Below are 12,978 nucleotides of genomic sequence, written 5' to 3' on the forward strand. Positions count from 1 at the left end.
GGCGCTGAGGCCAATTGTTCCATCCCAAACACTGTGACAGGCTGCGATTGGGTAACAGCACAGCCTGGGTATGGCACCTGAGGCCTTTGTGGCCTCATATTACACAGCTACACTGGAGAAATGGGAGAGGGGGCAACTTCCTGAATGAGCAGCAGCAAATCTCCAGTGAGGTTGGGAGGGTGGGGCTGGTGAGAGGGTGTGGGACAAGGAGAGCCATCCATTGTTACAATCACAGGGAGTTCACACAGATGTGATATGATGATGTGATTTATATGACTATGCCCTTTAAGTAAGCAAATCAAAAAACAGGGTCACCAAACTCTAACCCATTAAACACCAGCCCTTTAATCACAAAGTCACAGGTACTTCATGCACAGTTAACCTGGGTAACAGACTGTAATTATAATTAAGCTGGCATAGATTTAACTGTTAGGCTCCTTAAATTCAGCTCTTTGTGAAGGTAAAAGCAGCATCCCATTCACCTCCTTAAACATTCACTCCCTCCACCACCAGCACACTAGGCAGCAGTGGATACCATCTATATGAGGCAATGTAGCAACTTGCCAATACATCTTCAATAGCATCTCCCAAACCACTGCCTCTACCACCTGGAAGAACAAGGGCAGCAGGCACATGGGACCACCACCATCTGTAAGTTCCCCTCCAAGTCATACACCATCCTGACTTGGAATGCCTTGCTTGAAGAAAGTGCTAAGACAGAATCTCTCCGATTTCATTTTCTCCTTCTTGTTGAAAATTAAGTTGGTTTCCCCAAGTCAACTGAAGAAAACCCGAATGCATTGATAAACTCACCGATACACTCAAGTCCATCTCCAATCCATCCATCACGACACTTGCACTTGAAGCTCCCTGGCACATTTACACAAGAGGCGTGCATGTCACAGTTGTGAGCTCCAATTTCACACTCGTCAATATCTGAAAAAGTGGAAGAAGCTTTGAGTGGCAAAACTTGAATGGTGCTTACAGGCCAGGAACATTCCAACTATAGAATCACCCAAAATAGCAAATTTACCTCAGAGAATGAAGGATTAATTTGCCATATTTTGTACAGATTAATTTGCTTCAATGACAAAATATTCCAGAATGCATTAGTATTGTTGGAAGTTCTGGTACAGATTAGACAATGTTAAAAAAAAATTCTGAGTAAAATCCTGATTCATTACTTTTTCTAAATTAAGCGCTGATCTCATTTTTTTTTAATATGATACAACTCTTAGGGGTGCTAAGGTCAGGGAAATCACCCAATGTGCTGCAAATTGGCGCAATGTGATCAGTCAATGGAATGAGTGCTGTAAGACTGGGCACAAGGCTCATTGGAGATTTAAAACCATAGAATTTTATAACTGACTTGTCCGGCTCTTTGCTAGGGCGATCCAAAATCTGATCCCACTGCTCCACTCTCTCCCTCTTATCCTGGATTTTCCTTTGCTCCAAATAGCTATTCATTTTCCACTGAAAAGATTTGATGGTCTCTGCCTCAACTAATTCTGGTGGATCATCCCGAAACATTCTACCTGAAGACACTTTTCTAACCAACCATTTATTGACAATTTAAGATTAATGACTGCTTATTACCGACCTTTCCAACAGATGAATTAGTATTTCCCTGTTCACCTTATGAGAAACACTTTAGAATTTTACAAATCTGTATTAACTCTCCTTGTAGCTTTGTTTGTTCTATTGGAAATAATCCCAATATCTCAAGTACCTCCTTATATCTATAGATTTCCAACCCTGGCATCATTGTTGTGAATGCTACACTCTCTATGTCTTCATTATCCTTTCAATTGTGGATGTCCAAAAAGAAAGTCTTCCATGTATACAGCGCCTTTCACTAGCTCAGATTTTTGGAAGCACTATACAGCCAATGAAGCTCTTTGAAGTCCAGGGCGGAATTTTACAGCCCTGTCGTGGTGGGGATGGGGATGTAAAATGCGGCAAGCTCTTCAAAAGTCCATTGACTTCGGCGGGACTGGAAAATCCTGCCGGTGGGAGGGGGCTGTAAAATTCCACCTGTAGTCACAGATGTAATGTAGGAAACATGGATAGAGGGAAGTAAGGTAAAAGGCCAGGAACAACCTGTCTCATTTGGATGCTTACATTGGGCTTGCATCAACTTTAAGCTTATTCCTTGAGAAAGCTCTGGAAATCCCATGACAGCATTGTGGGGGTGTTAGTCTGAGTGCACCCCAGGGAAAGGGGAACTCTTGCCTCTGGTCTCAACCTAACTGTTAGTGAGCATAAAATACTTCTAATTAGGCCCTAAGTCAAGGATTTCACTCTGATAGGCCCTAGGATGGCTGGTGTAGGAAGTGAAAAATACCACACGAGAGACCATATTCTGAGGTTGGAGCTCAGGTACACTGCCGGGGCAGAGGTACGGGCTGCTATATCAGCCTGGCACCATCTCATGGGATAAAGCAGAATTTAGGAGAAAGAAAGAGTGAGGGAGACAAGGAGCTCAATTTTAACTCTGGATAAGTGAATGAGTTTTGAGTAAGTTAAAATCAGGGCTAAGGAGTTTCAAGGTTTCAGATCCTGGGAAAAAGTAAGTTGAGGAGGAGACGCTATGGCGAGCCTTGATTTCGACACAGTGAGGATGTAGGAAGGGGCGAGAGTATGCAGGGCAGCATGTTGCTGGTTTAAACAATAAAATTCGACCACTTTAAACTAACTTGGAAAGATTTATAATGCTTGCATTGAACTCTGAACAAAGCCTTTGATTTGACTGCAGAGCAGAGATTGGGCTTGAACATCAGTGGAAAGTCTGCAAGAGAACAAAGTGAAGAGTTAAAGTTCCCACCTGTGCACCCTGTTGTTCCTTTCTTCACAAAGTATCCCAGTTGGCAATGGCAGATAAAAGAGCCTTTGGTGTTCTCACAGTCGCCATGGAGACAGATGTTAGGGTTCAGGTCACACTCATTAACATCTGGAAGGAAAGTTCAAAATGAAAGATTTTTTTCCACATTAAATAACGAAATTGGAGCAGGCCAGAAGTTATTAGAAGCCACAGGTTCGCAGGTTGAATCTGTGCTGGTACTGAGGGGGTAGCAGCTTAAGTTCAAATATTGTGCTTTGCAATTTCAATTCGTTACAGATGAGTCATACACTAGCTGTTTTCAATCTGTTTTGCAACAACTGCACGGCAAACACCATTGGGTTCATCCCTCCCTCTTTCACCACTGGCTCTGTCCCTCCCCCAATTCAACACTAGCTCCATCCCTCCCCCAGCTCACCTCTATCTTTATCCATCCCCCCCACTCACCTCTATCTCTGTCACTCTCCCTGCTCATCACTGGCTCCATCCCTCCGCCCCACTCACCTCTGTCTCCGTCCCTCCCCTCATTCACCACTGACTCTGTCCCTCCCCCCACTCGTCACTGACTCCATCCTTCTCCACAGTCACCACTGACTCTCTCACCTCCCATAAACTGCCATTGCATCCTTCTCCCAAATGACTTGTGCGTGCCCCTGCTTTGCATGAATCACTTTGCCTTTTCCTCCCTTCTTATGTATGTAGGAGACACTAAAACCCTATCAGTTTCATGATGGGCCTCGAGGCCTTGTGTAAAAATAAACTTTGTTCCAGCTTAGCCTCCTTCTGTAGTGAGCAACGTGCCGTCAATTTCTGTGGTCCACATCATGTGACCTGCCCTGGATTACTGTTACCTGGGAACTGGGCCTTAAATGGAAGAGTGACAACATCATTAAAATCATAAAAAAAGTCAATAATTCTGAAATATTCTCCTGTTATCTCTAAACGCAGATGGCACTATTCTCGATGTATATGTGGCTGCTGCTAATCATGTAAAGCTTTAACAAAGCTAATGGACTTCAGCTCTCACCTAAACAGGTCCTCATGTCCATGGAAGCCATAAACCCATCATAGCAGAGGCATCGATACTCCCCAGGGATGTTGGTACACTGTCCACCCTCACAAATATCAGGATTCTCTTCACATTCATCAATATCTGAACAAATAAAAATCAATAGGTCACCAAAAATGTTCGACTTTACACCAATTTCTTCCACTTAGATCTCATTTTTTGTAATCCTTTAACCTCTGTCTGACCTGTGTGGGTCAGGGAATGTCTACACATCATAGTCTGTTCCAGTGAGCGGAGGGGGTGCTGCTGTAAGGAACTGATTACATCTTATCCAAGAACGGTAGCCCCATCCACCATGTAGTGTTTCATTTATTGCTTTGTTTGATAAAAGCACAGCAACAGAAACAGCCAAGTTCCACCCGTCGCCAAGCATAAGAACATAGGTCAGAAAGTTGCCGTCGGCGTGTGGGGGAAGGGCCCGACACACCGACGTGCAAAATGACGCGCGATGGCGTCTGGCGTGCGTCCTGATGTCATCACGCGTCATTTAGATATTTTGTTCAGCGGGCTCAATGATGAGGTCCAACCTTAAGCAGCCTTTGCGTTTTTCAGGAAACCTCATCCACGGGTGGGATGACGTTTCCTGAAGGTTTAATAAAATCAATGAATAAATTTTGCTAAATTGACAAACATACCCCAGCCATGAGGGGCCATGTCTAAATAATTTTTCTCTTTCTTTATTAAAAAAATTCAATATGTACTTAATCTCCCTGAGGCACTGAGCTGCCTCAGGGAGATTGCTGTGCTCTTTCGCATGCATGCGCGAAAGAGTGCAGGCCCCAATTCTCCCTCCTCCCCCCCAACCCCGCACAGGTGGCGCTGGGCCCTATGGAACACGTTTTATGCTGGATGAGCCTTCATTGGCCCGCCCACGTAAAATGGCAGTGTGCAGCCGATCGCAGGCAGCAATCTGGTCCGCGCCCACCTGCTCCCTCCCGACGTAGGTAAGTTTCTCGCCATAGGAAGTCATTAAGCTTCTCGTGCCTGTTGAGCCATTCAATAGAATCATGGTTGATCTGTACCTAACTCCTTATACATATCTTTGCCCCATATCCCTCAACAGGTTTGGTTTAAGTAACAGGATTCAAAGACAATAGCTCAACTCTTTAGAAACATAAACTGTTGAGCCATCAGTCAACAAATGAGGTTTCAAGTCTGGACTTTTAAAAATTCATTCATAGGATGTGAGCATTGCTGGAAAAGACAACATTTGTTGCCCATTCCTAACTGCCCTTGAGGAGCTGGTGGTGACCATCCTTCTTGAACAGTTGCAGTTCATCTAGTTCAAGTACGCGCACAGTGCAGTTAGGGAGTGAGTTCCAGGATTTAGACCCAATGACAGTGAAGGAACAGCGACATAGTTCCAACTCAGGATGGTGTGGGGCTTGGAGGGGAACTTGTCAGGTGGTGGTGTTCCCATGCATCTGCTGCTCTTCTCCTTCTAGGTTTGGAAGGTGCTATCGAAGGAGCCTTGGTGAGTTGCTGCAGTGCATCTTGTAGATGGTACACACTGCTGCCATTGTGCATCAGTAATGGAGGGATTGAATGTTTAAGGTAGTGGATGAGGTGCTGATCAAGTGCCTGCTTTGTCCTAGATGGTGTCAAGCTTCTTGAATGGCTTTGAAGATGCACTCATCCAGGAAAACGTAAGAACATAGGAGCAGGAGTAGGCCATTCGGCCTGTGGAGCCTGCTCTCCCATTCAATTAGATCATGGTTGATCCTCTACCTCAATGCCACTATCCCCATATCCCTTGATGTCATTAGGTTTCAGAAATCTATCAATTTCTGTCTTGAACATGTTCAATGGTTGAGATTCCACAGCCTTCCAGGTAGAGAATTAGAGAATTCCAAAGATTCGCCAACCTCTAAGTGAAGTAATTCCTCCTTATCTCAGTCTTAAATGGCCTGACCTTTATTCTGAGACTGTGTACCCTGGTTCTAGACTCATCAGCCAAGGGAAATATCCTATCTACATCTACCCTGTCATGCCCTGTAAGAATTTTGCAACTTTCAATGAGATTGCTTCTCATTCTTCGAAACTCTGGAGAATACAAGCCCAGTTTCCACAATCTCTCCTAAGGTGGCAATCCCACTATCCCAGGGATTAGTCTGGTGAGCCTCCACACAATACGCCAGGTGAGGTCTCACCAAGGTTCTGTACAATTGCAGTAAAACGTCCTTACTCCTGAGCTCAAATAGCCTAATGATGAAGGTTAACATACCATTTGCCTTCCAAATTGCTTGCTGCACCTGCCTGTTAGCTTTTACTGACTCATGAACAAGGACACCCAGGTCCCTTTGGACATTGACACTTCCCAACCTTGTATCATTTAAGAAACACTTTGCCTTGTAGAGTATTGTAGAGTATTCAATCAGACTCCTGACTTGTGCCTTGTAGGTCGTGGGCGGGCTTTGGTGAGTAAAGAGGTGGATTTCTCACCACAGTTTTCAAAGCCTCTGACTTGCTTTAATATAGCCACGGTATTTATATGGCTGGCCCTGTTCAGTTTCTGGTGAATAGTAACTCCCACTGATGGCAATACTATTGAATGTCAAGGGAAGATGTTTAGATTCTCTTTTGTTGGAGATGGTCATTGCCTGGCAGTTGTGTGATGTGAAAGTTATTTGTCACCTATCAGCCCAAACCTGAATGTTGTCCAGGTCTTGCCGCATGTGGGCATAAACTGTTTCAGTATCTGAGGATAAAGATACTGAACACTGTGGAATCATCAGTGAACATCCCTACTTCTGACCTTATGATGGAAGGAACGTCATTAATGAAACAGCTGAAGATGGTAGGGCCTAGGACACTACCCTGAGAAACTCTTGCTTCTGGGGCTGAGATGATTAGCCTCCAACAACCACAACCATGTTCCTTTGTGCTAGGTATGACTCCAACTAATGGAGCATTTTCCCCTGATTTCCCTTGACATCAATTTTATGAGGGCTCCTTGATGTCATGTTCAGTCAAATGCTACCTGATGGGCAGTCACTCCCACCACACCACTGGCATGTAGTTCTTTTTTCCATGTTTGGACCAAGCTGTAATGAGGTCTGGAGCCCTGGTGAAACCCAAACTGAGCATTGGTGTGCAGGTTACTGCTGAGTAAGTGCTGCTGGATAGCACCGTTGTTGACAACTTCCATCGCTCTTCTGATGATCAAGAGTGGACTGGTGGGGTGGTAATTGGCCAGGTTGGATTTGTCCTGCTTTTTGCATACAGGACATACCTGGGCAATTTTCCACATTGGTGGGTAGATGCCAGTGTTGTAGCTGTACTGGAACAGCTTGGCTGGGTGTGCAGCTCGTTCTGGAGCACCAGTCTTAAGTACTACTGTCAGGATCCATGGCCTTTGCTATATCCAATTTGATCAATGTTTCTTGATATCATGTGAAATAAAATGAAATGGTTGAGGACTGGCATCCGTGATATTGGCCTCCTCCAGGAGGAGGTCAGGGTGGATCATCCATTTGGTATTTCTGTCTGAAGATGGTTGAAAATGCTTGAAAAGGCCTTACTTTTGCATTGATATGCTGGGCTCCCCCACCATTGAGGATGGTTGTGGAGATTCCTCCTCTGGTTAATTGACTATCTCCATTCATGACAGGGGCAGAACAGCAGAGCTTTGATCTGATCTGTTAGTTGTGGGACCGTATAGCTCTGTCTATTGCACATTGCTTATGCTGTTTAGCATGCATGTGATCCTGTGTTGTAGCTTCAACAGGTTGACACCTCATTTTCAGGTATGCTGCTCCTGACATGTTATCCTTGACTCCTCATTGAACCAGCGTTGGTCACCTGTCTGGTTGGTAATGGTTGAGTGAGGGGTATGCTGGCCTCTGAGATTAGATTGTGGTTGAATATAACTCTGATGGCCCTCAATGCCTAATGGATGCTCAGTTGTAATGGGAGTCGTAAACCAATCAGAAATAAAGGTAAAATTGTACACAGCTTGGAAACAGCATCAGGCTTGATATTCAAGTCTGTTGCTATCATCACGACAGTTTACTGTACTGCAGGACACAGTCAGTTTTAAGACACCCATGCTGCCTACCTGCACATGTCCTCTTATCAGGCATCAGTGCGTAGCCCTCACTGCAGCTGCACTCGTAGCTTCCCTCTGAGTTTGTGCAGTGTGTGTCACATCCCCCGTTCATGATCGTACATTCATCAATATCTGAAATAGGAAAAAGTCAACTGATGGCTGGGACTTTGTGTAGGATAAACACACTTTATTAATCTCACAGGGCATCAATGAAAAACAAAATGAGGATCTCCTGCAGTAACATGAGCAGGATTAGTATTCAGAACAAAGGAAGGGTATAAATGGCCCTGAAAAGACACAATAAAGGATAGCCATGCCTGAGAGATCAATGTTCTAGGGAAAGGGTATATTGGAATTCATTCTTTTTAGAAAACAGATTATTGAGAGGTGAGGTTTCCCAAATTAACAAAAGGAGTTGACAAATTCAATTGAGGCAAAAGCTGCTGTAAATGAAACAAAATTTAAACGTAAGAAGAATAATGTGGGGAACTTTATCACTCAAATGATAATCAGGTTATGGGACAAATTACCACAGTTGGACATTGAGATAAAGGCTATTGTAAATGGGTAAAGAAAGGGGTGGATTTGTTTCTGGAGAAAGAAGACTGAGGATTACTGTGGGTAGGTGGAGTTGAGGGATATGATGGGTGCTTGGAACTAAGGATTTATGGTTAGAAGATGAGTAGATGGTTTTGAGGGATATAGTGAAAAGGTGAGTGCTTGATTCTGATGGATATGGTGAGAAGGCAGGGTCGAAGGATATCATATTGAGGGTTAGTGCAGCAAGTTAGCTCTTTAGTCCATGTTTGGATTGAGGCTGCAACAAGGACTGGAACCAAGTGGCCCTGGTGGAACCCAAACTGAGCATCAGTGAGCAGGTTATTGCTGAGTAAGTGCTGCCGGACAGAAGGATGAATAAATATCTGAGTATGTTAAATTATATTTGTGGGGAATAACATTCCCAAGATTAGTCAGTATTTTACACTTCACTGTATTGTTCAATGTCAGCTCCACAGCTAGTTCAGCCACTGGTTGCTTAAGAGTGTGGAAGTAGCCCTTACCTACACAGCCCTGTCTGTCAGCCGTGCCCTGGTATCCTGAGTCACAGGCACACTGGTAGGTCCCAATCATGTTCACACAGCGCCCGTGCTTGCACAGGTTGTCACTCAGTGAGCACTCGTTGATATCTGCATTGGGGAAGAAAAGTGCAAGTGTTCAAGAGTCACAGCGAATTGAGCAGAGAAAACAAACACCATACAGAAGGTTCAACTCAAAACGTTCCAGATTACTTTTGAAGTCTTCAAAAGACAATGATTGGTAGGAGGGGAAAGAATGCACCAGTACACTAAGTTTGGGGGCACAGCCTTCACTGAGAGAGTTACCAACCCTCCAGGTTTGGCCTTTACCTTTCCAGGAATTAAAGATTAAGCTCCGAGATGCCACAGTGAGCAAAACGCGGGAGAAAAATCACATGGGCATTAAAAAGAATTGTTTGTTGCTTTCATTTTCTTTGAGCACTTTAATTTATTCATTATGAAATTATTGGAGATGGAAAAGTGGCTGTTTGGCTGACAGTCAAGAATGAGCCAGTCAAATAATAAAGAATCTGTTCATGTTCCACTTGGTGTGGGAAGGTAGAACGTCTTCAAGATGGACAACCAATGGTGGGAGAGTGGGGCCGGGTGGTTGGAAGCAAGAGGTCACGTGATGAAACCTCAAGGAAAACATCCAACCAGATTGGCAACTCTTGAGTTCTTCAGACCCTGGAGATAATATTTGTTTGAAGGAAGCTGGACCTTGCTTTCACTGGTGTAATATTCTATAAATGGCTCCACAGATTCATTATGGTAAAAACGTAGCATCTGTTAAGGGTGTTTTATAATGGATTTGTAAAACTGCTTACCCACACAGCCATCTCCCTCAGAGGTCAACTCATGACCTGGTGGGCAGATACACTCATAGCTGCCATCTGTGTTAACACAGGTTCCTCCCCGACACAGTAAGGGGTCCCTCTCACATTCATCAATATCTGTACAGAGAAATGGTTCAATGTAGTGAACAGAAACCTCACTTCAATTCATCCCAACAACAGCATCTGGGCCAAGCACCAATTTAATGTAGCTTTATTTCTTGGACTAAAATCTGTAGCAGCGAGTATGCAGGACTCAGTGTAGGACTGAAGGTGATCTAACTGTTCCTTAATCTGTATAAACATATTTACACAGAGACATATTATTTCATTAATACAAATAACACAATACTATGACAAAATGTTGAAGATGGAAAAAGATCCCAAATACTGAGGCAGAGAGTTATTTAGACCTGTCTTTGAGTAAGAGGCTGTGCACAGGGCTGGTATGAGTGGAAAGGTCTGTACAAGGGTGAGTATTAGTGGCAGGGCTCGAAATGGTGAGGGTGTGTAAGAGGGAGGGCCCATACAAGTTAGCATATGAGCAGGAAAGTTCCAGCAGAGACTCTTTAAGTGACTGCCACTAGTTCTGTGCTGCTTCGTTTAACAGAAATTGCAACTTATTCAGGACTGCAGGACCATTCTGCATTGTGGGGCCCATGGAACGGTGACTGACCTGTAACATGGTGTGAGGTCTTTAGAGCAATGAGAGACTCTCTCTGATGCTAATGGTACATCTCTTTCACACCTCTAATTATGACTCAGGCAATATAAATTCTGGAATGTTCTTCAAATCTCTACTGTGTGGGATTTATTAAGTGTTCTACAGCTGCTCCCAGCTCCAGTGAATAAAGAATTGTTTGGCACTGATCAGCCTTTGCTAGCAGCTTTCCTCACAGCAACATGTGGAAACCATTAAAACAGGCCACCACGAAGGGTGGCTGAAGCCATTCAAAGGAGAAGAGCTGGGCTTACTCTGTACTTCCAATTCTGGCAGTATCTATGTAGGTACAAGTCCAGATTGTGTGAATATAAAAAGGACGCAAAGGGAGGGTGGCATTCCCAGCTTCGACCATGCCATGGTGCCATGCCAAACCCATTACTGCATAGCTCACGTCCCATGGTCTTCAAGTTATTCAAACCATTGGACCAGAGGAATCTCATTTTTTTATATATCTATTGTCTGAACATCTTTGTGAAAAGTGGGAGATATTGGGGTTGGGGAGGGGAGGAGGTATTATTGGGAGCACTAAGGCTGATGGTAGCCATTGAGAGTAATTGCAGGCAGTATAGATCAGTGAGAGATATTGGGGTCAAGGACAGGCTATGTAGGCTATTCAGGATAGTGGGGGGCAATCATGGCCAAAGTCAGGGGGGCATCTGGACCCATGAGAAGATGAAGACACAGCATAGCTCTATAAGAGTGAGATGAATAATGAGTGACAATCCTCAGAGGATTATACCAGAGGAGTAGGTTACGAACCTGCAGAGGCTGTTACTGTATATAAGGTATTGGTTAGACCTCAGTTCGTGTACTGTGTGCACTTCTGGACACCTAATCACAGAAAGTATATTACTGCCGTTGTGTAGGGTCATAGGGGCACAATAGGTTGGAGTGTCAGCAATTTAAAGAAGAGAATTTAAGATAGAATAAAATTAGGGTTTAAGGATAAGAAGTTAAGTTAGGAAGAGCCTTTTCAGTCTAAGGGTAATTGAGTTGCGGTATAAGTTATCAGGAAAAGACATTGAAGTGAACAGCGTTTCTGCAGAGAGAAGGAATTGAGGTAAATGGTGAGGAGGTAGCTAGATGAAGATGATCCATTAGAAACTCATGGACTTGTTAGGCTGATGGGTTTTCCTTATTCTTCATATTCTCCAGTTTTGATGTATGTAAAGCACAGTGTCTCACTCAGTTCATTCTGCCTCCACTGTAATCTTCAATCTAAATTACTGCTGTGATTCGCTTTCACTTACTATTGGAATGCTGGTCATGGACTGTCAGCAGTAATTAGCCAGTAATTGTCACTTACCCATGCAGTTCTTCATCATCATGAAACCACTTTCATACCCATCAAAGCATTCACATTCAAAACTGCCCGGTGTGTTCACACAGGTGCCGTGCCCACACAGGTCTGGTGAAATACGGCATTCATTGATATCTACAAACAAAGGACAGGAGAATCAGTCAGGAAGTGTGAGAGCGCGCGGGAAGGAGAAAGAGAAGACAAAGAAGAGACAGGGATAAACAGAAAAAGAACATGAGACAAAGAGGAGACAGATGAACAGAATTAGACAGAAAGCAAGAAAGAGAGAAGGTTAGACAGAGTCAGAGAGAAAGACAAAGAAAAAGGAATGAGACAGAGTGAGATACAAATGGAAAAGACAGGTAAACAGAAGATAGAAAGAGTTGAGAGAACGTTATCTATACCTGTCTCAAATAATGTATTATAATTAACCTGTCTGTTCTAGTGATGTCCTACCTGTACAATTCCTCTCTTCCATGTTTAGGGCAAAGCCACTCTCACAGCGACATTTAAAGCTGCCAATCGTGTTCCGGCAAGTTCCATATGTGCACAGACTGGAGAATACCTTACATTCATTGATATCTGAAAGAGAGTAAGACATTTAGTGCAGTCATCAAGGACATTGTGAAAATCACAGGTGGGAAATTTTCAGTCTAAAGCCATACAATCCAGAAAAGACATTTATAACAAAAGGTGGAGAATTATCTATATGGATACCAACCTGCAGCCGTACATAGACAGCGGGAGACTGAATGTGTTTAAACCTGCGTCAATACCCAGGAGGTCAGGAAGGGAGAAACTGTCCATGCTTAACCTATGCCCATAATGGGGACTGATTGTGAATAACTGGCGTCCATAACTGGGCCAGCTGGGCTGATTGTAATTAACCTGCATTCACTGCCCTGGTCACTATAGGAAACAGCAAGTTGGGCCAATCACCTGTCATAAACTATCTGAGTGAGATGGTTTCACTCCAAGAAGGGAGTGGAATGACTGCAATCTATAAGCAGCTGGTGTGAAGCTCCACCCCATAAAGGTAAACTTACAGTTGAGACAAATGCTGCCATGCCAATATTTACAGTCATTCTG

At 43.9% G+C, this 12,978-nt stretch overlaps 1 protein-coding gene across 1 annotated transcript in view; it reads right to left on the reverse strand.

Moving 5' to 3' along the window:
• fbn2b (fibrillin 2b) overlaps positions 1–12,978 on the reverse strand; it is a 207,746-nt gene that overhangs the window by 68,723 nt on the left and 126,045 nt on the right. The window contains exons 25-32 of the mRNA XM_041205515.1: positions 12,346–12,471; positions 11,896–12,024; positions 9,860–9,985; positions 9,018–9,143; positions 7,966–8,088; positions 3,867–3,992; positions 2,825–2,950; positions 814–936 (exon numbers count right to left, since the gene is read on the reverse strand). Coding sequence (XP_041061449.1) covers positions 814–936; positions 2,825–2,950; positions 3,867–3,992; positions 7,966–8,088; positions 9,018–9,143; positions 9,860–9,985; positions 11,896–12,024; positions 12,346–12,471 — 1,005 coding nt within the window. The remainder of the gene's footprint in view (positions 1–813; positions 937–2,824; positions 2,951–3,866; positions 3,993–7,965; positions 8,089–9,017; positions 9,144–9,859; positions 9,986–11,895; positions 12,025–12,345; positions 12,472–12,978) is intronic.

Source organism: Carcharodon carcharias, chromosome 14 (genome assembly GCF_017639515.1).
Source record: "Carcharodon carcharias isolate sCarCar2 chromosome 14, sCarCar2.pri, whole genome shotgun sequence".
NCBI classification, from domain to species: domain Eukaryota; kingdom Metazoa; phylum Chordata; class Chondrichthyes; order Lamniformes; family Lamnidae; genus Carcharodon; species Carcharodon carcharias.